Here is a 26,625-nt window from a genome sequence, read left to right as displayed (position 1 = left end):
GAGATGGGCAAAATCAGTGCGGGTGCGGACTTGTAGCGGTTACTTTTGATACCGGTTCTCAGCGGTACTGAGTGCAAAAACTGATTTATCTAATTCTCGTACTGAGAATCAGTTATTTAATAATCCCTCCGCTACTGATCGGTCATAAAATAACACTATCTACATATTTTGTTTTAATCATAAACAAAAATCTAATATGGCGACAAATTGAATTTGAGGGTAATACGATCTTCACAGATATGACTAACAGTTTTAAGTAATGAATCATTTTCAATGATAATCTGTATAGATTTAAGCAATGATACAAAATTTTTATACCTATAGAAAGGCATCCTATTTCGTTTTAAAGAATCTTATTTTTCTAATAATGTGTTCTTGTAAAGACATAACTTGGGTTATTAATTTGCTATCGCCGCTTATTTAGTCTACTAGTAATAAAGTTAACAGAATTTAATAACAAAGCGGTGTTTACTCGGGGTTTTGACTATAGTAGTAATATTTTTATATCATTTATAGTAATCATGCAACATATGACAGAAGGTCGAAACAAATGCAACAAATGGCAATCGATGAAAAGCCCTATAAAACTAGAGACATGTTAAGGATAGACTAGTCTAAGGATATGCCACTCGATGTATCAGGGGGTAACGTCGACATAGGATTGAGTGATCTAGCCATCTTTGTCAGTAACATACGCGGGATCGCTTGGTTAAAAGAAATAGATAGACCACCGATCGACTGTTTCCGCGTTTAAGTCGACTTTACATTACATGATTTATCATGTGATTTGTCATATGATTTGGTCATGGAGTGAAATTTACATGTTTACACTGTGTGATTTGTCATATGATTTTGCATTGTTTATACGGCTCGTTTTGTCATAAGCATTGTCATGCGGCTCATCATGGGAAAAATCATATGACAAATCACATGATAAATCATGTAGTGTAAAGTCGACTTTACGCTTTTTTTGGTGAGTATGCCTTTAGGTTTGTTCCAACATGAACTTTTGGACGGTCCAGAAACCGTCACGAAACTACTTGTACCGTTTGTTGTGCGCATGTTCGTAATTATATCGCCCAGTTATCGTCCCATGACGGTAATCATAAGGTTTGTTCCAACATGAACTTTTGGACGGCCCAAAAACCGTCACGAAACTGCTTGTACCGTTTGTTGTGCGCATGTTCGTAATTGTATCGCCCAGTTATCGTCCCATGACGGTAATCATATATTTGTCATTTTTGTTGGTGACAGCTTGTGTGCTTTTAGTCGATCAAAGGCTCAAAAAATTTAAAGAATTAAATCCTAGTGCTCAAGTCAGTCCAACCAGCACATTATGCATTTGCCCGATTACTGAAATGATCGTCACCGAAAGATCACAATTCTTGTTGGAACAGTGGGAAGGACGATCCGATGACGATCATATTTTTGTTGGAACGGATTTTCTTTACTGCGCAGGATCGTTACCGTTTCCTGACGGTTCTCGGTCGTGTTGGAACAAACCTATATATTTGTCATTTTTATTGGTGACAGCTTGTGTGCTTTTAGTCGATCAAAGGCTCAAAAACTTTAAAGAATTAAGTCCTAGTGCGCAAGTCAGTCCAACCAGCACATTATGCATTTGCCCGATTACTGAAATGATCATCACGAAACCGTCACCGAAAGATCACAATTCTTGTTGGAACAGTGGGAAGGACGATCCGATGACGATCATATTTTTGTTGGAACGGATTTTGTTTACTGCGCAGGAGCATTACCGTTTCGTGACGGCTCTCGGTCGTGTTGGAACAAACCTTTTGTCTACGCTTGTATGTCAATTTATAGGTTTGTTCCAACACGACCGAGAACCGTCACGAAACGGTAATGCTCCTGCGCAGTAAACAAAATCCGTTCCAACAAAAATATGATCGTCATCGGATCGTCCTTCCCACTGTTCCAACAAGAAATGTGATCTTTCGGTGACGGTTTCGTGATGATCATTTCAGTAATCGGGCAAATGCATTTGGACTGACTTGCGCACTAGGACTTAATTCTTTAAAGTTTTTGAGCCTTTGATCGACTAAAAGCACACAAGCTGTCACCAATAAAAATGACAAATATATGATTACCGTCATGGGACGATAACTGGGCGATACAATTACGAACATGCGCACAACAAACGGTACAAGTAGTTTCGTGACGGTTTCTGGACCGTCCAAAAGTTCATGTTGGACGGTCCAGAAACCGTAACGACGATTACCGTCCTGCGCAGTACCATGGAACGTATTATTTCGTTGCCATGGAACGTTAATTATCTAGTAACGAAACGGTAATCCTGACGGTCATTGGTCGTGAAAACACGATAATTTTGGCAACAACGTGGCATCCCTGGCTCCACGGAACATCACTGTCATGTGATCTGTCATCTATCACTTTGCTGTTGACGTTTTTTTAACGTTTTTTGATTTTGCCGATTTTTTTTGGAAAATACAAGATCAAGATGTAAATTTTGCATAGTATTTTAAAACGTGTATTTTTGCACAATTTACTGGTAAACATACTAGATATTTATTTTCTACTTCGTTAATTACTATTAAGACAATTGGATACATTTGTTTACTTTCCAATATCACAAATCTTTGATTTGAAGAATAAAGCAGAAGATAATTCAGTTTTATAAATACAAGTACAATATGTATGTAATTGAAATTTAAAGATTAGTCCTAAACAGTGTGATTTGTATTTAATTAGCTGTACTATGGAAATAAAAACTGAAATTAAGCAAGAGCTTGTGGAAGGTGACCTAAGATATGTAGACAGTCAGTTTTCCTCATCCATAAGTCCTGGAGCTTTGAAAAATGAACCAGCAGACAATTATTCAGGTAATACTCATTTAAGTAATAATCCTCCTATTTGAAGTAAAACCCACTATCTGCACTTTTCAGAATTGTTTTTTAAATTCACATAACTTTTTTTCTATTAATGGCACTGGCAAAGCCAAAAGGCCAGTCATGAATTCACATGACTTGAATATGGGAATTTTTTTAACACTTTACATGCTGATGGCATACATGTGAGCCACATAGTGCCCCAACCAATACGTGGATGGCTCGCCTATATGTCATTGTATATCAATAGGTGAGACCAATAGGTTTTAACGGGTAGTGAGTAAATGTTTTTTTTTATTTTCCAGGATAAACGTAAAATTAAAAAGTAGAATGTAATAATGTAAAACAGAATATAAAATTAAAATGTATGTATTTAATTCTTGTACTGTGAAATTAATAAACATTATCAGATTTAGCCATACGGCTCACACTCCCTCTGGGGAAAATTGACTCATCCCAGATACCTACGGTATCAAAAGGATTGAGCTCTGGTGGGACTCTTTCCATGTTATCAAGCCCTAGGTGACTTGGTATGCAGGTGTATCTCCCAAAAAATTTCATACACTTCTGGCTGTCGCGAGTAGTACAGCTTTCTGCATGGTCTTATAAAGATGTTCATTCAGACCCAGCATTTTGATGCTTTCGAGGAGGGTCTTTGGAATGACTCCAGTAGTAGACATAATAATCGGTATATATTGTCTGGGTACTTTGCATTCTTCATTGTCTCCTTATTTGAATTTCCAGATTACAAGAGTTTATTCGTGGTAGCGGTTGTCTGCTAAGTGGGTTTGTTCCATTAAACTCTTGTACGGCATGAGCCATTTCGTTTGCTAGACTATCGCGCAACTCATTGTTTTCCTGCTGTGTATCATCAGGTTGAGTTTCTGGGATGGGAAGCTCAGGAATCTGCTCATCACTGATCTCATTAAGGACTTGATCTAAAATTAGCCCCTGGATATGAATCTCCCGTTCGACTTCGCTTCTGATGGCATTGCGTCTGGTCTCTGGGATCAGGTTGTTTCTTTAAATTACCCGGTATTGGTCTGATACTCGTTGCTCCGATACTTGAATATCTGGGTAAGTCCTGCAGAATTTGGCATACAGCTGTTGTCGTTAGCCAATTGTTTCTTGACCGAAGTTTGTCACCTTGTAGAAGAAGTGCAAAATGTTTTCATTAATGTAATGGACACAGTAACTGTCCTAGTCCCGAATATTTTAGAAAAATATATGAAAAACACGTGGTGGTGTAGATGAATAATATTTTCTGATGCTGGTACGTGAAAACTATTGATTTTACAAAACATTTTAAATGCATATAGGAAATTTTTTTCTAGTTTAATTTTGTACATAAATGTTTTTTTTTCGTAAAATGCATCGGAAAGGAGATATATATTCCCAAAAAACTGTTAGTAGGCACTATTTTTTCAATATGGCGGCGTGGGCGGTGGAGATACGAGAGAATAAAGTTGAAATTCAAAAAGAGCATATTGAAATCCATAAAATAAGCAATTTTCAAAACTTCCAGAAAACTTTTGAGGTAACCTTTTTTTTGACCAAATGACAACTATAATACAATAATGAGTTTTTATTTAGATTTATGTTGAAACCGAAAACAGCCAATGACAAAAAAAGTGAACTTAGTGAGTTTTACCTCTAATATGACGTAATATTACTGCTAACCAATGTGATCTAATTTGTACTTATTAGCTATGGAAATAAAAGCTGAAATTAAGGAAGAGTGTCTGGATGGTGACCTAAGACATATAGACAGTCAATTATCCTCATCCGTATATCTTGAGGATACGAAGAATGAATCTAATGATAACACAGGTAAAACAAGCATTTATTCTTATTTGTTTTGTTGTTATCTCGATATATTTCGTTTGGTTTATTACTAATGTTTTATCTGAAGAGGAGCATCATTTAAAATTTACTGGGTGGTCAAAGCTGCCTTACTTATTAGGTATCGACTATTTTTATGAGCCAATTCTGCAATTTATTCAAAATAACAAAAACAAATGTGCATATATCTAAGGGAATATCATCCATAAACTAAGTCGTAGAGATGAGGAAGGAGGAACTTTTTACTACTTATTACGAAGATATATAACAGCAGAGAGGGGGCATGAGTGCACATTGATGTCGTGTGGTGTATTTCAATTTGTCACTATTTTCTCTATAAATACAGGGTGTTTGGTAAAGAATGGGCTGTCGCTTAACCTTAGATTCTTTAGGTTAAAACAGTTAAAAGTTGATAATAACCGAAATACAAGGTGTCAAAGGTAAACTTTTATTTTATTTATTCTTGAATATTTCCTGACAGGCATGGGATAACAACACGAAATTTGGTAGGCGGGGGTTTTTTGAGATGAGAAATCTAAATTCGGTACCAAAAATGATGTATTGCCCAGAGAGCGCCACATACGCCTTTCAGCACTCATTTAATTTTTTTTATGTAATTATGTTTATTTACAATCTACATCATTAAAAGAGTATTAAGTAAATTTGTTCCATGTTTTTGGGCCTGAAGAAGAGACTTCTAATGATGTCTCATCTTATTCTATTTATGTTTAAGTTTTAAAATAGGTCCTGAGGCCAGGTTCCATCTAGCCTCCTTGTGGCAGGGCCATTATGGAATAATTCCCTTACTAACTCATTTTCATGGTGAATGGTACGCTCATTTTGTGACTCTGTGGCTCGATGGATTTATTCTCTGATGAAAGGTATATTTAAGTCTTCGTGAAGTGTTTGATTGCTTATGTACCATGGTGCATCCACTATTGATCTTAGAACTTTAGACTGAAATCTTTGGATGATATTCAGTGATGTTGACTTTGCACAGCCCCAGAGGTGTGGTCCGTAGTACCAAATAGGTTTGAGTATTGCTTTTTACAGAAGAATTTTGTTTTGGATGTTGAGTTTTGATCTGCGTCCAAGGAGCCAATGCATTTGCCGGAATTTCAAGTCTAGCTGTCTTCTTTTGGTCTGGATATGTTTCTTCCAAGTAAGATGTTGGTCAAGATGGAGGCAAAGGTATTTAGCATCTGTTACTCTTGGTATTCGTACATTTTCCATTCTTACAGGTGGGCATGTCGTGTTGTGGCAGTTGGTAAACGTTATTTGAGGTGATTTTGTTTTGTTTACTTTTGTTCGCCATTTTGTGTACCATACACTGAGTATGTCCAGATGGAGTTGCAGGTCTTGTGAGGCTTGTATATTATCTTCATTTACAGCTAGTATTGCTACGTTATCAGCAAAGGAAGCGATCGTAGTATTATGAGACTCTGGTATATCAGCTGTGTAGAGTGAGAACAGCAGCGGTCCGAGGACACTACCTTGCGGAACTCCGGAGTTAATAGGACAGAGGCTGGATTGTTGGTCTTTCAATTTTACAGAGAAATATCTATTTGATAAGTAGGATTTGATTAGGAGGAAATAGTTACTAGATAGTGCTAATTTTACTTTGTAAAGCAGACCTCTGTCTTAAACTTTGTCAAACGCTTGTGAGATATCTAGGAATACAGCGTTGCAGTATTTCCTTTCTTCGAGAGTTTTTGATATTTCATTTACTATTCAATGGACTTGTTGTGTAGTAGAGTGATTTTTTCGAAAACCAAACTGATGTTCTGGTAGTAATGTTAGGAATTCATGATCATTTAAAATTAGAAATCAACCTCGATGGATGTAATTAGCAATTGCTCCTAAAAAACTGTTGTTTTACAAGTAAATATCAACAATTAATTAAAAAAGTTATATCAAATAAGCTGAATTAGTACAAGGAATTTGAAGATCATCTTTCTTTTTTGGAAAAACAATTCGTTTGATGAGCAGTTGCGTTTTGTGCAACATATAAATAGTGTAACAGTAAATGCATCAAAATCTTTGGGCTTTATCATTCGCAACTGTCTGAGACTATCTGTAGGGGCTTTAAGAACGGTATATTATGCTTTGGTTGTATCTAAAGTGGAATATGCATCTATTGTATGGTCTCCACAATACCAAGCTCATTCTACTACGTTGGAGAGATTGCGGAATAAATTTTTGAGATATTGTGCATACAGATTAAACATACGCATTACTAATCATGATTATACTTATATTTTAAAAACACTCAACATGAATTTATTAGAAACTCGACGAGATAACTCTGATTTGGTATTTGTGTTTAAATTAATAAATGGTTTAATTTGTTGTTCTGAACTTCTCCAATCTATTAATTTATATGTTCCCTCCAGAAGTCTCAGACATGTTGATTTGTTTTATATACCTTTTCATCGAACAAACTATGGTATGCATTCGCCCATTGAGCGAACACTAAAAATTATAAACGAGAATAACTTGGAAATGTTTGGTGTCTCCTTGGCTGTTTTTAAGAATCGGATTAAAAGAGTTTGACAGGTACTTTTTGTTTATTTGAACTGATTTGTGTAATAGATGTAATATGTGTAATGGTTAACTATTAATATTTCGTTTTTGTTTAATATCTAATTAAGATTTATTTTACTCTAGTTTAGTAGATATTACAGAGATTGATTTTATACTGTATGTGTTGTAATGGGGGTAATCCCGTATATAAATAAATAAAAAATGATCTGCGTATATTTTTTGTAGCAGCAATCTTTCAAAAACTTTGCTAACGATTGGGAGTAGGCTGATCAGTCGATAAGATGTTACTTCATTGGGCACTTTGCCTGGCTTAAGGATCATTATGATTTCTGCAAATTTCCATATTTTTGGAAAGTATGATAAGCTTAGCATGCGATTAAATATTACTGTTAGCATAATAATGGTCTTGCGAGGAAGTTGTTTTAGTACTTGTGCCGAGATTAAGTCATAACCTGGAGCCTTTCGTGAGTTGAGTTTGGTTATTTCTTTCTTGACTTCTATAGGAGTAAAACTTTTGATTGGAAAGGACATTTGACATGCTGCGCTAATTAGTTCTTCCACTTCTTCATCAGGGTCTGGTGGCTCGGTTTGAAATACACTCATAAGATGTTCAGCAAAGACGTCCGCTTTTTCTTTATTGGAACGAGCCCATTCACCATTTGGTTTATGGAGGGGAGGAATAGTTGTGTATGGTTTTTTGAGCTTCTTAGTCGCCTTCCATAGCGTCTGATCATTTGCTGTAAGGTTTGTAATTTAATTTAATTTATTCAATTTTTTTTATTACCCACTCTACATACTTTTTGAATCAAAACTTTTATTTTCTTAATATTTTTCTTAAAAAAGGTATACTACATTCATCTCGCAAAACTTAACCGTTTTCGAGATAAACGCATTTTAAATCTGCGAGGCAACCTAATTGTTTGCATAATATCATGGTAGTTACACTCGAAAAATAACTTAAAACCATAAAAATTTCCAAAATTGTATCGCAAATTTCTTCAAATTGAATTTGCGATGCAATGACATAAATATGAGAACTGACATAATTATTATGATTATAACACGTTGACGGACACTGCGTCAAATGTATAAGCTACATTAATGGAAATTAGACGTCTACAGACGTTGTTGTTCGTCAACATGGGCGTCAACGCCCATCAACGTTATTTTTCGGGTGTAACTACAATGATACATATTATGCAAAAAATTATGTTTACGAAATCCCGCTTGCTCCATTGGCTGGTAGAAATCAAGTTTTTTCTCAAGACGATTCGTTACTATTCTTGTAAGGAGTTTGTATAAGTGACTAAGAAGGCTTATAGGTCTGTAATTTTCCAATTCATGGGGATCTCCTTTTTTGTACAATAGAATTACTTCAGCATTGTGCCATTTGTCGAGTATATTACTATCTAAAAGGCACATGTTAATTAAAAAGGTTTTTTATTTTCTTAAGAAGACAAGTGCCTCCGATTTTGATTGCATCAGTAACTACGCAATCCTCCCCTGGAGATCTGTTATTCTTAGCTTTTCTTAGAGCTAGTTTTATTTCGTCTATTGTGATTTCCTGTGGCAGTTCTGATTCTTGGTTGACAATGCCCTTTTCCCTTGTTAATATTTCTGGTACTTGATCTTCTTTGCTATTTACTTTGTATTGGCTTGTGTACAGCAATTTGTAGAAGTCTTCAACTATTCTAAGGGTTTCCTCTCTGTTGGTTGTAACATGACCAGTTCTATCTTTAATCTTTATTATCTGCCTTGTCCCCGTTCTTAGTCTTCTTATCAATACTTTCATACTTCTATTGTTCTCAATGGTATGTTCGATTTGTTCTTGGTTGTATTTTCGAGTGTCTTGTCTAATAGCTTTGGATGTTTATTTAATTTTTGTAGATCGTTAGCTTTAGTTTCCGTGTCGCTTCTCATTTCTCTTCTTTTCTGGATTAGCTGCCTGGTATTTTGGCTGATCTTCTCTTCTTTTTGAGTTCTAGGACAGAATTTGTTTTGACTTTCCAGTAAGGCATTTGTTAATTTATTATTTAAGTCGTTTATATTACTTTCTGCTTCAGGACTGCTAAGTATGTCTGAAATATATCGCTGAAAACTATCTGCATCTGATGGTTTCATCCATGGTTTTGATTTGTTCTTCTTTTTAATCATCTTATACCTCTCCTTCTTTAAGCTTATTTCTATTTTACCTCGTACCATTCTAGGGTCGCTACTGGTAACAAATCTTTTTAGAACCGTAATGTCTTTAACTGTGTCTTTTTTGTCAGTGATAATAAAATCTATTTCGTTTTGAATTTTTCCATTTTGCCCTGTCCATCTTCTCTGTGGTTTATTTTTGAAAAATGAGCTGTGTTCATTTGAAATAGTTCGTGTTGCAGCATGAACCTTAACAGTGTTTCAGATCTTTATTAGAGAAGATAATTATTTTAGTGTCAGCACCAGCATCAGATATACAATTTTAGGAAATTACTTATCTACCTACACACTTTTATATGCATGCTGCAATTTTCTAGGTTTAGTTTAATTTTAAATTGTTTATGATATAAATTTCAATGAATTTAACTAGTTATTAACATCCGTCAGACATAGTATGGTATGAAGTACCATATCTGAGAACATTAAATACCGGGTGTCCACTTATATTTTCCCCCATTTTAACTGCCTATAACTTCTAAACGACTCAAGATAGAAATATGCGGTTTTCGCTGAAATGTTTTATTTTAGCAAAAGTTTTGTCTGAATGCAATAAATTTTTTATATCGCTTTCAAATACGAAAAAAAAATGGCGGATTTTTGAAAAAAACGTTGACTTTTTTTAATGGAACGCCTAGTATATTTTTTTGTAAATTGGAAGAAAGGTCATTCACCTATCCAGCGATATAAAGTTTTTCAAAATCGGTTTTCAAATCACTGAGTAATTAATTTTTAAAATGAGAGGTGCAACGTGGATATCACATACCTAAATAACATAATTAAGCAAATTGATATTATGTTATGTGATTTCCACATTGCATCTCTGATTTTAAAAATTAATTGCTCGGTCATTTGACAACCGATTTTAAAATTTTTTATATCGCTGGATAGGTAAATGACCATTTTTTCAAGTTACAAAAAAGTATACTGGGTGTTTTATTAAAAAAAGTCAACAACGCTTTTTTTTTCAAAAATCCGCCATTTTATTACTTAAAAGCGTTATTAAAAATGGTCATTTACCTAAAAACTTGAAAAAACGTTTATTTACCTATCCAGCGATATAAAAATTTTTGAAATCGGTTGTTCAATGACTGAGCAATTAATTTTTAAAATGAGAGATGCAATGTGAAAATCACATAAATTGATATTATGTTATGTGATATCCATGTTGCACCTCGCAATTTAAAAATTAATTACTCAGTGATTTGACAACCGATTTTGAAAAACTTTATATCGCTGGATAGGCGAAGGACCTTTCTTTCAATTTACAAAAAAAATATACTGAGTGTTCCATTAAAAAAAATCAACAAAGTTTTTTTCAATAATCCGCCATTTTTGTTTTCGTATTTGAAAGCGATATAAAAAGTTCAATCCATTCAGACAAAACTTTTACTAAAATAAAACATTTCAGTAAAAACCACATATTTCTATCTTGAGCCGTTCAGAAGTTATAGGCAGTTAAAATGGAGGAAAATATAAGTGGACACCCGGTATAATGGATAAACCTTGTTTTGTTTTGTGAGGATTCATGATCTTATCGGCACTTATAAAAAGCTGATTATCTTATACATACATTTTATTTTATTATACACATTCTCACGGTTCCCTAGCGTAGAGTGACACCAGCTTCGACCTTGACGACAAGCGACAACCGATTATTCGAAATGTGAATAGAAACGCCGACATCCGATTTAATATACGAATCCGACATACAAGTGTGAACGGGATGTAATATGTAGTGTTACGATTTTCAGATGTAACCTTAATGTAACTTAACCCTTTCATTGCTAACGAAATATGCCTAACGCGACCTGGATACGGACTAGATTTTTCGCTTCATTTACCTTGTAGTGTTTTGTCAGGGACTTGGAATTGTTTTATCCATAATACGAATTTAGACTGACTTTATAAACACACTTTTATCTAATAATCAATAGAATGACAACTTGTTTCATTTAAAATCACACAAATCCTAACCTCTAAACGAATGTTCTGCATATCCGCATATGACGCCTAAAGTCATCATGCGCACCTGACAGTAGTAGCGGTATGACATTTTTAGGCGTCATCAGCATTCGAAGTGTTAACAACCACTTATTTAACTGGAGTTGACTGCTGCACAAGCCTAACAAGCACTTAAATTAGAAACTGAAAAATTTATAATGATTGTGCAGTGACCTCCGGCTTGGCAATAGCCACTGATATGCTGATATCACTAAATATAATTATTATAAAATAGAAACACAATAGAAACCTTTTATGTACAATCCCTATATTGATAGTAGAATATGTCTCAATTATTAAATAAGCCTCAAATAGTTTTTAATTAGTGATGCTTAAAGAATTCTCATGAATCTGCCTAAGAGCAAAACTATTCGTATGGAAAATTGTTTTTTAAAATTCCATTTCAGTTGATATTTTGGAAAGCATAAAATTAAATGTGTGCCACAAGACACATTTTAAAATTTTCCCTTATGTTGTATTAAATATTTTCTTTTCTTTTAGACCCTCTCGGAGAGAAGAAGACATTGGAAGTTATAGAAAAAATATCCCTACATAACTGTAACAAAGAATGTGTGACTCGACCTGATGAAGAAAAAAAATGTGAAATGTGTATTAAGGAGCTTGGTCATAAAAGTTATTTAAACAACCATATGAAAATACACACTGGAAAAGAACCTTACAAGTGTGAAATCTGTTTGAAGGAATTTTGTGCAGCAGTACATTTGAAACAACACTTACGAATGCACACTGGAGCAAAGCCTTATAAGTGTGAAATTTGTTTTCAGCAGTTTACTCAAGCAGGAAATTTGAAAATACACTTAAGAACACATACTGGAGATAAGCCTTACAAGTGTAAAATTTGTTTTAAGCGTTTTAATTATTCAGGCAGATTGAAGGAACACTTGAGAGTGCACACTGGAGAAACACCTTACAAGTGTGAAATTTGTTTTAAGCTATTTAGTGTAGCAGGAAATTGGAAAAAGCACTTACGAATGCACACTGGAGAAAATCCTCACCAGTGTGAAATTTGTCTTAAGCAATTTACTCAAGTAGGCAGTTTGAAAAATCACTTAAGATTGCACACTGGAGAAACACCTTACAAGTGTGAAATTTGTTTTAAGCAATTTAGTGTAGCAGGAAATTTGAAAACACACTTACGAATGCACACTGGAGAAAAGCCTCACATGTGTGGAATTTGTTTTAAGCGATTTAGTGCAACAGGAGATTTGAAAACACACTTACGAACACACACTGGAGAAAAGCCTTACAAGTGTAAAATTTGTTTTCAGCAATTTGCTCAAACAGGCAGTTTGAAAAATCACTTAAGATTGCACACTGGAGAAACACCTTACAAGTGTCAAATTTGTTTTAAACAATTTAGTGCAGCAGGAAATTTAAAAACACACTTACGAATTCACACTGGAGAAAAGCCTCACAAGTGTGAAATTTGTTTTAAGCAATTTAGTCAATCAAGTGATTTAAAAAAACATTTGAGGGTGCACACTGGGGAAAAACCTTATAAGTGTGAAATTTGTTTTAAGCAATTTAGCCGATCCTATGATTTGAAAAGACATTTGAGAGTAGTGCACACTGGAGAAAACCCTTAAAAGTGTGAAATTAGTTTTACGCAATTTAGTCAATCAAATGATTTGAAAACACACAAGTGCATATTGAAGAAAAGCCTCACATAAGTGTGAAACTTGTTTGAAGCAGTATATTCAAAAGCGTAAGCCCTGGCGCAAATTGAATCTAAAGCCGAATTTAGATTATTCACTGATGATGATTCATCCGCAATGAAAGGTATAAACATACTCTTCATATATGTTGTATATTTACTTATTTAAGTTATGGCATTTCGGAACACACGCCAATACCATACTTTGGAAGCTGTCAAAGAAATGTCACACGCAGACAGAACACTGTAATGTCGGCAATGATGTCATGTTGAAGATGTCCATCTTGTCTCGTGTAAAGATACAAATTAATGTGATTCAATAAGTAGCCCATAGTTTTATCAAATACATAACATTATTTTGGCGACGAGTCCCGATCGAATCCAAGCAGGCAAAGTCCGCAAATTAGTCGTCTGAAGTCTGGTCGCGTGTAAAGTATTTGTGCATTGTAAAGTAAGGTCAAAAAATGTCGTTAATCGGTTCAATAGAGCAGTTCAATCCTAGAGACTCGGACATTTCATCGTATATAGAGGGACTAGAACAGTTGTTTATCTGTAATAAGGTTGAAGATGATAAGAAAGTGCCTTTACTAATAACGTTAATAGGGGGAGAGGCTTACAATGTCCTGAAGGATTTACTAGCTCCAGATTTACCCAGCAAAAAGTCTTTTGCAGTACTAAAACAAACATTAAAAGATCATTTCAGTCCAAAAAGGCTTGTAATAGCTGAACGTTATAAATTTTATAATGCAATTCAAGAGCAAAACGAAGATATAAAGTCTTTTGTTACAAGATTGAAAAAGTTATCACAGCACTGCAACTTTGGTCAATTCTTATCTGAATGTCTTAGAGACAAGTTAGTTTGTGGTGTGAGGTCGTATGCCATTAAAAAAAAGTTGTTATCAGAAGACAAGTTAACACTTGACAAAGCTTCTGAAACAGCTTTAGCAATGGAACTTGCAGAAGGTCAGGTGAGAACAATGGGTGCTGAGCGTAATTTGTCTTGTGTGACAGAAAACTTGGACAAGTTGTCATTTAAAAATAAAAATGTCATTAAGAATACAAAATACAGCACTCCTGGTCCTAGTCAAAATAAAGAGTCAAGAAGTCAGAGAAGAGAGTTGAAGTCATGTTTCAGATGTGGTAGGAAACACGAGCCAGAAAAGTGTCCAGCAAAAAGTTGGGAATGTTTTAAGTGTTAGAAGATTGCGCACACAAGTCGTGTCTGCAGAAGTGGTAATGTCAATACAGTGGAAGAAAATTCAGAAGAAGAAGAGGACAACAATTCCTTGGTTTTAGGTTTTTTGTCTACCTTAGAGTCAGGAAAGGTCCCTCCAGAGTAGGTATGGCTGGAAATTTAAAGTAAGAAGGTTTGTTTTGAAATATGTAGATTGTGGTGCTTGCAGGTCAGTTATTCATATTGATGATTTTATTAAGTATTTTCCTGAGTTAAAATTATATTCTGTAAGATATGATTTAAGAGTTCTAATTGGTCAATGCGTGTCAATAGTAGGTGAAACAGATGTTCTTGTAAAATCAAACAATGAAATTGTCAATTTACCATTAGTAGTATTAAAAAGTAATCATAAATTTGCACCTTTGTTAGGAAGAAACTGGTTAAACATACCTAACCCCAATTGGAGACAAAAAATGAATTTTAATGTATCAAATCTCAAAAGTAGTCCAGAGTCCATAAATTTATGTCATTCCGAGTCAGAAAGTCAAAGTAAAAAGATGTCAACAAATTTTAATAATGAAATGCATGTCTTAAATTTAGTGTCAGACTTGAAGAAGGGGTTTAGAAATGTTTTTGAGGCCGAGCCTGATTCATGCATAAAAAAATTTGAAGTAGATCTTAAACTGAAAGAGGGAGCTCAGCCAGTATTTCACAGAGCTTATAATATGCCATATGCATTAAGAGAAAAAGTTGAGTTAGAATTATCAAATATGATAAAGTCTGGAATTTTAAAAAAAGTAACGTATAGTAACTGGGCTAGTCCCATGGTCGTGGTGCCTAAAAAGAATTCACATGAAATTAGGATTTGTGTAGACTTAAAAAAAACTCTAAATCAAGCATTAGATGCAGATCATTGTGTTTTGCCATTACCTGAGGATATTTTTGCATGTCTCAGGGTCAAAAATATTTCTCGGTCATTGATTTGAAGGGGGCATATCAACAATTAAAAGTGAGTCCGCACAAAAATTGTTGGTTATTAATACTCACCTAGGTCTTTTTTCATATACTAGACTTACTTATGGTGTAAGCTCGGCTCCAGGCATTTTTCAATCTATTATAGAGACCATTTTGTCAGGTTTGAGTGAAACTAAATGCTATTTGGATATAATTGTTTTTGGTGCATCCTTGCAGGAATGTTATCAAAATGTGCAAAAGGTTTTAGAAAGACTTTTAGATTTTAATGTTAAAGTTGATGAAAAAAAATGTAAATTTTTTCAAACAAAAATAGAGTTCTTGGGGCATGTTGTTGGTGTTAATGGTATCCACCTTACTCAAGAGAAGGTTGATGCAATAAAATCTGCACCTTCACCAAATTCATTAACAGAGTTAAAGTCTTATCTAGGGTTACTAAATTACTATGGAAAATTTATCCCCATGTTGTCGAGTAAACTAAGACCTTTGTCAGTCTGTTATTGATTTCACTAAAAACTGGACACAAGAATGTGAAGATTAACATTTCAATTAAGTAAAAAACTTTTAACCTCTGAAAGTGCCTTAACCCGTTATAATCCTAATCTGCCAATTTATGTAACGTGTGATGCTAGTGGATATGGTGTAGGATGTGTTAAGTCATAAAATAAATAATATTGAAAAACCAGTAATGTTTGGGTCAAGTACTTTGTCTGTAAACGAAAAAATTATAGTAATTTAGAGCGTGAGGCCCTTGCAATTATTTTTGCAATAAAAAAATTTCATAAATATCTGTATGGAAGAAAATTTGTCTTAATTACGGATCATCAACCTTTACAGTTCATATTTGGAAAAAACAAAGGTATCCCGACATCTGCTGCATCTAGAATCACACGATGGGCAGTTACATTATCTGGGTATCAATATGACATTCAATATAGAAAAGGTTCGTCTATCAGTAATGCTGATGGATTGTCACGTTTACCTTGTAATAATAAAGCAGAGATTTCTGATTTTTTATATTCGTTTAGTTTGCTTAATCAAATACCTCTTAATGCAGAAGATATAGTCAAGGAAACAAATAAAGATCTAATTTTACTTAAGGTAAAAGATTTTACTATTTCTGGGATTCAGATAGGACATAATTATGTCTTAGATTCTAGTTTGGAGCCCTATTTTAAAAAAAGAAATGAGTTGTCTGTGGAGAACAATTGCATTTTACTAGGGAATAAAACAGCTGTACCAAAAGTCTTGCAAAATGAAGTTTTAAAGTTATTTCATGAACAGCATGATGGAATAGTACGTAGTAAAATTCTAATGCGATCCTACTGTTGGTGGCCTAATATGAATGAGTGTATAGAAATATTTGTAGCATCTTGTGAGATATGTCAACAGAATCAAAATTTTACTAATAATAATAGCATGTTGTCATCATGGTCATCATCACCACATAATTTTTTTAGAGTTCATATTGATTTCTTTAAGAAATTTGGATTTAATTTTTTGTTGCTTTTGGATCAAAAGTCTAAATGGCTAGAAATCAAAATGATGAAAAATGGCACAGATACTTCAGAAACATTTTATGAGTTAAAAACTATTTTTGCTAATTTTGGTCTTCCAACAGAACTAGTTTCTGATAGCGGTCCTCCATATAATTCTATCGAATTTGTGTCATTTTTGCAGGCAAATGGAATTAAACCTGTTAAGTCACCAGGATATCACCCACAAAGTAATGGGTTGGCTGAAAGGGGCGTTCAAACAATTAAAAAAACTTTAGAAAAACATTGTTTTCAGACAAGGGAAAAGAAATGTCAGAAAAATTAGTTTTGAATAAGTTACAAAATTATCTTTTTAGTTACAGAAATATCACTTCGACTGTAACAGGAGTCTCACCTGCCGAAGCTGTAAAACCATCAAGTCAAAATATATGTATTAAATCTAATAACATAACTAATCGATCTTTATATAAGATAAACCAAAATGTTTTTGTAAAATATAAGCGTACTAAGCTGTGGCAAAAGGGTGTTATTAAAAAAGTCCTAACTTTTAGTAGGTACATACCTTGTTCAAATAGAGGACAATATTAAGTTTGTTCACTCAGATGATTTAAGAAGTAGTGTTTATGAGACTTTACCAATACAAGATAGTGTTTTACCGGAGGTGCGTGATGTAGTTGTGCAACCAAAAATAAGTGCTAGCCCGTCGTTAATTTTAGATAGAGGTAATAAGAATCATGTCATGGAAGTTGAAGTTGCACCAAACAATTTTATTCAGTCACCAGTTTTAGAAACAACTTAGCATGCTGCTAGTTCTATTACAACTACAACTTCACCTTCTATTCAATCACCCCTACACACTAGATCTGGTAGAATTATTAAAGCACCTACCAGATTTAATCTTTAAAAAGAAGGGGAGAAATGTTGTATATTTACTTATTTAAGTTATGGCATTTCGGAACACACCCCAATACCATACTTTGGGAGCTGTCAAAGAAATGTCACACGCAGACAGAACACTGTAATGTCGGCAATGATTTCATGTTGAGGATGTCCATATTGACTGCGTTCACCAGATGCAAACACGTTCACAAATGTTTGCTCTTTGATTCTAAACTTGTTGACAGCGAGCTGAACGGTTGGTTGTTTAATTTAAAATTTGACATTTTGCTTGCTTGGTTTGAACGTAACCTAAAATAAATTTTCTCAATAAATACGTTTTGAATTTATTTTATTTATTAAAGGAAAAAAGAAAATTTATTTAATAGATAATAACGTAGCAGAATGTCTTCAGTAGCCTTTATTTTATATATAAAACCCTTATCAATATATTCTACAATATATACAATTTAAATTCCCGCCATATTTTTTCAATATTCAACACGTTTGCAAAGTTCAACTCAAATATCTTATGTATGCAAAAATGGCGACCGCTTTCCAAACATGTTTGACGTTAGCAAGTCGTTCAGAACCATAAAGCGCAAACTGATTGCCAACGTTTGCATCTGGTGAACGCGCCCATTGTTTCGTGTAAAGATACAAATTAATGTGTTTCAATAAAGTAGTCAAAGTCGGCCCATAGTTTTATTAAATACATAACACATATACATTTCATTCAAGATGCACATCCAAAGTGAACAGTAAACAAAGTAGGAGGTGTTCCTACTTTGGATGAACCAACTGCTACAGTGAACTACTAGTGTAAAGTGTAAATTTGTTTTTTTCGGATCCTATGAACATTCCATGCCATCAAAACCAAGTTGCGTAATTATTTTGATACCTAAAATGGCTATTCAGTGGAAAGACGAACATATGCATATATTTCTAAAGATATATCGTATCATGAATGCCTGTGGAATAATAAATCTGAGGACTATCATAAAATAAACATCCGTGAAAATGCATACCGGTCTGTACTAAAAGAGCTACTACATTTATCTGGATTAAACATAGGCGACATAAAATCAAAAATTGAAACTATCCACACTCGCTATTGTTTAAGGCGAATTTACACTTCAATTCACTTTAGATGTACATTGCGGATGATTCATCCGCAATGAAAGGTATAAACATACATTTCATCCAGGATGCACATCCAAAGTAAACAGTGAACAAAGTAGAACGTCTTCCTACTTTCGATGAACTGGCTGGATGATTCATCCACCGTGAACCCCTAGTGTAAAGTGTAAACTTGTTTTTTTCGGATCATTGAACATGCCATGCCATCAAAACGCAGTTGAATAATTTTTTTTTGGTACATAAAATGGCTTTTCAATTGAAAGACGAACATATGCATATATTTCTAGAAATATATCGTAATCATGAGTGCCTGTGGAATATTCAATCTGAGGACTACCATAAAATAAACATCCGTGAAAATGCATACCGGTCGCGGTCTGTATTAAAAGAGCTACATTTATCTGGATTAAATATAGGCGACATAAAATCAAAACTATCCACACTGGCTATTGTCCAGAGCTAGCAAAAATTAGGAAGTGAGAAAAGAGTGGATCTGGAAGCGCTGATGTCTATTATCTTCGTTTATTTTGGTTTAAAGAGGCAAACTCCTAATTTTCGACATTCTTCTAGTAATGCTTTACTTATTAACTCCACGCCGACACTCTTAGGCCCGTATTCATAGTCCGTACTCAAGTCTGAGTCGATGCTTAAGGTCGACCTTGAAAAAATTTGTATACAAATTTGTATAAGAATTTGTTCAAGGTCGGACTTGAGCATCGACTCACACTTGAGTACCGACTATGAATACGGGCCCTACTCTTACAATCGTATTCGCCATTTTGAAAAGACTAGTGTTGTTAACTTCGCAAAATATTTCCGTAGAAGGCGCTTCAGAAATCCGTAGTGCAGAAATTTGACAGAAAAGGACACTTGACATACCAAAAAAGAAGAGGAATGACACTTGACAGACAAAAAAGAAGACGAATGACACTTCACATACCAAAAAAGAAGAAGAATGACACTCGACAGACCAAAAAAGAAGAAGAATGACATTTGACAGACAAAAAAGAGGAAGAATGGTCCTAGACAGACCAAAAAGAAGAAGAATGATACTTGATAGAACAAAAAAAAGAAGAAGAATGACACTTTAAGGGCCGGTACTTTATGCCTCGATTAACAGCCCGTTTAATCGGGACCTCTTGAAGGCCGCGTCTCGCCATCAAATAATTTGATCAAACAGTTTGAGCAAACTTGACGTACTTGAGGAAGTACGTCAAAGTGACGTCACAATTGCAGTTTTTTTGAAATTCTAAAAATCTGTGCTCTCACTATCAGTCTAGTTTGATCAAATTTTTTGTATTGAGTTGTCTAACTTGTTTATACTTTATCTAAAATTAAAATTTTTCATTATTATCCACAATGAACACTCAGGATGTGACGTCACTAACTGTCACTTTCTTGTCACTTTCAGTTTGCTCAAACCAGTTTGATCAAATTATTTGATGGTGGGACGCGGCCTTTAGGGTCTCTTGCCTTGTAATAAATGCAATTATAATTATTATTATACTTATTTTAATTATTATAATACTTGTAATACTGTAATTGCATTTATTACAACGCAAGAGGTCCCGATTAAACCTCCGTTAACTAACGAGCTGTTAATCGAGGCATAAAGTACCGACCCTAAAGGCCCCGTCTCACCATCAAATAATTGACAGTTATTTGATCAAACTTGACAGTTAGTGACACAAAGTGACAGTTAGTATGTATAGTTTGTGTCACTAACTGTCAAGTTTGATCAAATAACTGTCAATTATTTGATGGTGAGACGGGGCCTTAAGAGTAAAAATCCCAATTTGAGCGCTGCAGCTGAAATATCCGTAGAAATGTGGTTGATATCCGAAAATCCGTAGATCTACGGAAAAATCCGTAGAGTTAACAACCCTGATAAGACTGTGAAACGAATTCCGTCAGTGAAAATGTAAATTGCTGGCCTTTCAGTCTACACTTTCACTATTCATGTATCATCCGCAGTGTACATCTAAAGTGAATAAGTGTAAATTCGCCTTTAGAGTTAGCAAAAATTAGGAAGTGAGAAAAGAGTGGACCCGGAAGCGCTGATCTTTATACTCCTCGTTTATTTTGGTTTAAAGAGGCAGACTCCTTCTGATTTTTTTCTAATTTTCGACGTTCTTCTACTAATGCTTTACTTATTAACTCCACGTTGACACTTACAATCGTATTCGCCATTTTGAAAAGACTGAAACAAATTCCTTCAGTGAAAATGTAAATTGCTAATCTTTTCAATCCACACTTTCATTATTTGTGTACATCTAAAGTGAATAAGTTTAAATTCGCCTTAACCGAGACACAACCTGCACCGGCGAAAGGCGTGGACAGTTTTGTGAAGCACGCTTAGAAGCGATGAAGAAAAAAATGTGAAATTTGTATTAAGCAGCTTGGTCATAAACGTTATTTAAACACACATAATATGAGAATACGCACTGGAAAAGAACCTTACAAGTGTGAAATCTATTGTAAGCAACTCAGTGCAGCAGCACATTTGAAACAACACTTACGAACGGTTCCATGACATCTCGTAACCGGACAAATGGTAACGGACAATTCGTAACGTCCAAATTGAATTATTCTGTTTATTTTTGTTAACGTGAAAACTAACTGTTATTACAGTTATAAATGAAATTGTTTATGAATTTAACGAATCAGTATTAGGATAAACATCTTTAAGGCATTTCATATTTCGTGTTTCAGAATATAATAAAAGTATTTAAACACGTAAACAAATGTTTAAATAAAATACTTTTATATATATATATATATATATATATATATATATATATATATATATATATATATATATATATATATATATATAATACTAAAAATGTTGGTACATAAGAGTCCGTTTTCCACACGAACTAACACCCTACGTAAGTTCATTTGTCATATTTAATTCCTTACAATTATTATTCGTTTGAAAAATAATTCGTGTTATCATATTATTTGAAGCCATCCCTCTTATCAACTATAACCTTTGGGCGTTGATTGAATACCCCAACGCTATAACCAATTACAAGGTTTATTATAATAACAGGTAATTATAATCTTTCCTTTACAACATGTTCACTTAGATAGTTGGAAAGGTCTAAATACGGTTGTCGGCTTAAGGCCCCGTCTCACCATCAAATAATTGACAGTTATTTGATCAAACTTGACAGTCAAACTTGACTAGTGACACAAACTATACATACTAACTGTCACTTTGTGTCACTAACTGTCAAGTTTGATCAAATAACTGTCAATTATTTGATGGTGAGACGGGGCCTTTAAAGATTTCACGAATTACTGCATTATTCCTTTGTCTGTAATAGATATAGGCAAATTTAAGGAAGAATAAGAGGGATAAACTTTTAAAAATATTGTTAACAGTTTGTACGTATTTAAATATTCGTTTGTGTAAGACTTTTAACATATTCTGAAACACGAAATATAAAATGAGTTACCTAAACATGTTTATCCCGGTACTGATTTGTTAAATTGGTAAACATAATTTCAATTATAACTGTAATAACTGTTAGTTTCCACTTTAACAAAAATAAACAGAATAATTAAATTTTGACGTTACGAATTTGTATAGTTACGAACTGTCGCCGTTACGAAGTATCGCTGTTACTAACTATTGCCGTTACGAGTTGTCCTTTACCACTTGTCCGTTTACGAATTGTCGCGTTACGAGATGTCTGGTCACACTTACGAACACACACTGGAGAAAAGCCTTACCAAGTGTGACACTTGTTTCCAGCAATTTGCTCAAGCAGGCAGTTTGAAAAATCACTTAAGATTGCACAATGGAGAAACACCTTATCAGTGTGAAATTTGTTTTAAGCAATTTAGTGCAGCAGGAAATTTGAAAACACACTTACGAATTCACACTGGAGAAAAGCCTTACAAGTGTGAAATTTGTTTTAAGCAATTTAGTCAATCAAGTGATTTAAAAAAACATTTGAGGGTGCACACTGGGGAAAAACCTTATAAGTGTGAAATTTGTTTTAAGCAATTTAGTGTAGCAGGAAATTTGAAAACACACTTACGAATGCACACTGGAGAAAAGCCTCACATGTGTGGAATTTGTTTTAAGCGATTTAGTGCAACAGGAGATTTGAAAACACACTTACGAACACACACTGGAGAAAAGCCTTACAAGTGTAAAATTTGTTTTCAGCAATTTGCTCAAACAGGCAGTTTGAAAAATCACTTAAGATTGCACACTGGAGAAACACCTTACAAGTGTCAAATTTGTTTTAAACAATTTAGTGCAGCAGGAAATTTAAAAACACACTTACGAATTCACACTGGAGAAAAGCCTCACAAGTGTGAAATTTGTTTTAAGCAATTTAGTCAATCAAATGATTTGAAAAAACATTTGAGGGTGCATACTGGAGAGAAGCCTTACAAGTGTGAAATTTGTTTTAAGCCATTTAATCGATCCTATGATTTGAAAAGACATTTGAGAGTGCACACTGCAGAAAAGCCTTAGGCTAGCACTCCACTTGCGATTTGTAATCGCGGCGAAAAAAATTGCTGTCGCAGAAAATCTAGAGGGTGCGTCCACCGCGATTTTAAGTCGCTGAATCACCTTTGCAATAGATAGCATCGAAACCATTTGTGTCATCGCTCTTCGCGCGGGATTTGAATTTGAAAAACTATATTTTTAAATAAAATAAGCCCAAAATGCTCATCTGGAACGGATACAAGAAGGTTTGAACTTTAATTTAGGCACTTGATACCTCAAAAATAATATTTTTTAATGGTGCTTTTGGGCCTTGAAAATCGCCATTTTTCGTTTTTGTGTCAATTTTAAATTGCTAATATGTAACTCGAAAACGATCAACTTTAGAGAAAAATTACGAGAGACCTTTTTTGCTCAGAATGGTCCAAAAAGCTAAAAAAATTTGTTCGGGCCAAAAATATTGATTTTTGTGCAATTTGTTTAAAAAAAAATGTTTAAACAAATTGGGACCACTTTTCGCGTGGACGACTTCTTGAACCTCATTCTGGGGTGGCTCATGAATGTCGTTATGCAAAAAAATCTCATGGGAATATTTTTTCCAACAAAGCCGCCGTTTTCGCTTTATCTACTTACTAATGCACACTGGAGAAAAGCCTTACAAGTGTGAAATTTGTTTGAAGCAATTTAGTGCAGTAGGAGATTTGAACACACACTGGAGAAAAGCCTTACAAGTGTGAAATTTGTTTTCAGCCATTTGCTCAAGCGGGCAGTTTGAAAAATCACTTAAGATTGCATACTGGAGAAACACCTTATCAGTGTGAAATTTGTTTTAAGCAATTTAGTGCAGCAGGAAATTTGAAAACACACTTAAGAATACACACTGGAGAAAAGCCTCGTAAGTGTGACATTTGTTTTAAGCAATTTATTAATCGATCCTATGATTTGAAAAGACATTTGAGAGTGCACACTGGGGAAAAAGCTCACACAAGTGTGAAACTTGTTTTAACTATTTAGAATGGGAAATAAGCCACAATATTATTAAAAAATGATTTTTATTAACGTTTCGACGCCCAAATCGGGTGCCGTTGTCAAAATACATGTATTTTGACAACGGCACCCGATTTGGGCGTCGAAACGTTAATAAAAATCATTTTTTAATAATATTGTGGCTTATTTCCCATTCTAAATAGTTAAAATTGTAAAAATGCCACAAGAAAATAGCTTCAGAACAACATTGTGAAACTTGTGTCATACATATCTCTCTCTATGACCTAGGTATAGCTCCTAAGTGGAGCAAAGGGCGCTTTTTGCGTTTCTTAGCCGGTATAGATGATAGTGGTTGATTGGCTAGGTCAACGTATTCCTTGCATCGCAATTTACTATGTATAGGCATTTCGTCAGCAGGTCTTTTATTTATTATGCCGTTTGTTGATATCTTCCATTTCCTTCTGTTTTTAGCTTTATTTTTTATTTCTGCCCAGCTTCGTCCTACTGATTCCTGTTCTTCCCTTACACTCCTCTTCCAAGTATTGTCTAACCCTCACTTTCTTCGTGTACCAACTGGCTCGTAAAGTCCTTGTTTCGTTACATTGTTTGAATCTTTTCTAAGCATGAGAAAAACCTTTTCCTTCTTATTATAGATTCAAGAACAAGTTCTTGCCTTGTTTTCTCCCATAATTCGGCGTTTGTAATTTTCTGTGGCCAGTATATTCCAAGTATTCTTCTTAGTGATTTGTTTATAAACTTTTGTACCTTACTTTTCTTTATCGTTTTTCCATCTTTCAGCTGTTAAAAATTCTAATGTTGGTGTTTTTTGTTATCTCGCTGGAACTCCAAATTTTGGATTGTGAGTTAAAGGTCCATTGAGCATTAATTATTCTGTTTTGGACGTCTTCTGTTGTTTCATCTTTCGGTATACTGCTCCTAGTGCTTGTGCATGTTTCTTCTTTGACTTCTTCCTCATCCAGCCTATTTTTGTCATTTTCTTCTTCAACCTTGAGTATTTCCGTTTCCTTCATGTTTAATTTTAATCCTACTCTGTCAGCTGTATTTGATAGGTTTTTCAATTTGTTCTCCATCTGATGTTTACTTTCTGCCAGCAGGCATACATCGTCCGTGAATTCTAAATCTTCCAGTTTTCTTGTCATATTCCATGTTAATCCCGTTTTTCCATCTTCCACTTTCCTTATTGTCGAGTCCATAATTAATACAAATAACATCGGCGACAATATGCATACCTGATTGACGCCTGTTTCTATTTTTACGTTTTCTGCACTGGCGAAAGCGTCCATGTAACCACTGTTACCATTGGTAACAGTTAAAAATCTTGCAAATAAATATTTTATGACGATGAATAATTCTATTTACCAATATTTTTACCAATAGAAATATATTATTATATTATGTGGTAATAGTACCTAACTCAGTAAATAGCCAACTACTCGTAGACACGAAAATATTGGCGAGTTTTTGTGACTCAGTTGCACTTTATTATACTCTGTTACCAGACTCATTTCTGGTTACAATGGTTGTATACCCACGCTGGCGCTCGGGACCGGCTAGTGACTGAAAATTTTGAAGAAGCGACGGCATAAGCGCGCTGTGTATCAGTAGCGCTGTTACCAGATTTAAAATTGGTGACAGTACCTATAAAAAGTGTGCGTGCAGTTAACCATGGATGAGTGTCGCTTCTTAATCGATCAACTACTTGAAAAGTAATTCTCCTTGTATAATTTTGAAGAAAAAAATGAGATTAAAAATGAAAGACCTATTTTAAACAATTTAAAAAAGGAATCAACAAAAGTAGTTCGATATTTTAAATTTAGTTGGTACAGTGAAAATCCTTGGTTATAATAATGGTTGCAAGAAAAATATACTGTATTGTTGGCCATGTCTTCTGGTTTCTACAGAAAAATGGGTGGACCAGGTTCACGATTTAAATAGTGTTAGATTTTTAAAAAGGAGACATGAAATTTCTCCGTTACCTACATGTAAGATGTATGCCCAATTTGATTCAGTTTGGGAAAACAACAATCAAAAGTTCTCTTAACCAAGCTTTTAAAGCAAATATTGTTATACATAATGAGTTTGTTAAAAAATAGATAGGTATATCCTTAGCACACTTATAATAAATACTGTATGTTTTGGGGCAAACAAGAACTAGCGTTTCGTGGTCATTTTGAGTGCGACGACTCTGACAATCCAGGCAATTACAGTAAAAATTCGTCTTTTGGCTTTTTATCCGTCTTATCAGCCTACCAACTTTGTATTCATTGGATAAATTGGTTGCAGATTCACCTTCCATAACCGTTTATTAACCTCGTGTTTATCTTTCATAGAAAGGACAACACACTTACGTTTAGGCATTT

The 26,625-nt window shown here is 34.3% G+C and overlaps 2 protein-coding genes across 3 annotated transcripts; both read left to right on the top strand.

Moving 5' to 3' along the window:
* Positions 1-1,821: 1,821 nt before the first annotated feature.
* Positions 1,822-18,341, top strand: LOC126881587 (zinc finger protein 235-like). 2 transcript variants are annotated; one of them, XM_050645947.1, is made up of 3 exons: positions 1,822-2,861; positions 4,575-4,697; positions 11,955-18,341. In XM_050645947.1, exons 1-3 carry the CDS (start codon positions 2,738-2,740, stop codon positions 13,058-13,060), a joined length of 1,353 nt encoding a protein of 450 aa, XP_050501904.1. In that variant the 5' UTR covers positions 1,822-2,737; the 3' UTR covers positions 13,061-18,341. The 2 variants fall into 2 exon arrangements, with proteins under 2 accessions (XP_050501904.1, XP_050501905.1); XM_050645948.1 differs by lacking the exon at positions 4,575-4,697.
* Positions 18,342-22,483: 4,142 nt separating this feature from the next.
* On the top strand, positions 22,484-23,284 carry LOC126882703 (zinc finger protein 271-like). Its single transcript, XM_050647684.1, has one exon. The coding sequence runs from the start codon at positions 22,484-22,486 to the stop codon at positions 23,282-23,284; it is 801 nt and encodes a 266-aa protein (XP_050503641.1).
* The last annotated feature ends 3,341 nt before the right edge of the window (positions 23,285-26,625 follow it).

The sequence above is a fragment of the Diabrotica virgifera genome, chromosome 3 (genome assembly GCF_917563875.1).
Source record: "Diabrotica virgifera virgifera chromosome 3, PGI_DIABVI_V3a".
In the NCBI taxonomy this organism is placed as follows: domain Eukaryota; kingdom Metazoa; phylum Arthropoda; class Insecta; order Coleoptera; family Chrysomelidae; genus Diabrotica; species Diabrotica virgifera.
Note: the sequence above shows the minus strand (reverse complement) of the source record. Positions and strands in the feature narration are given on the sequence as shown.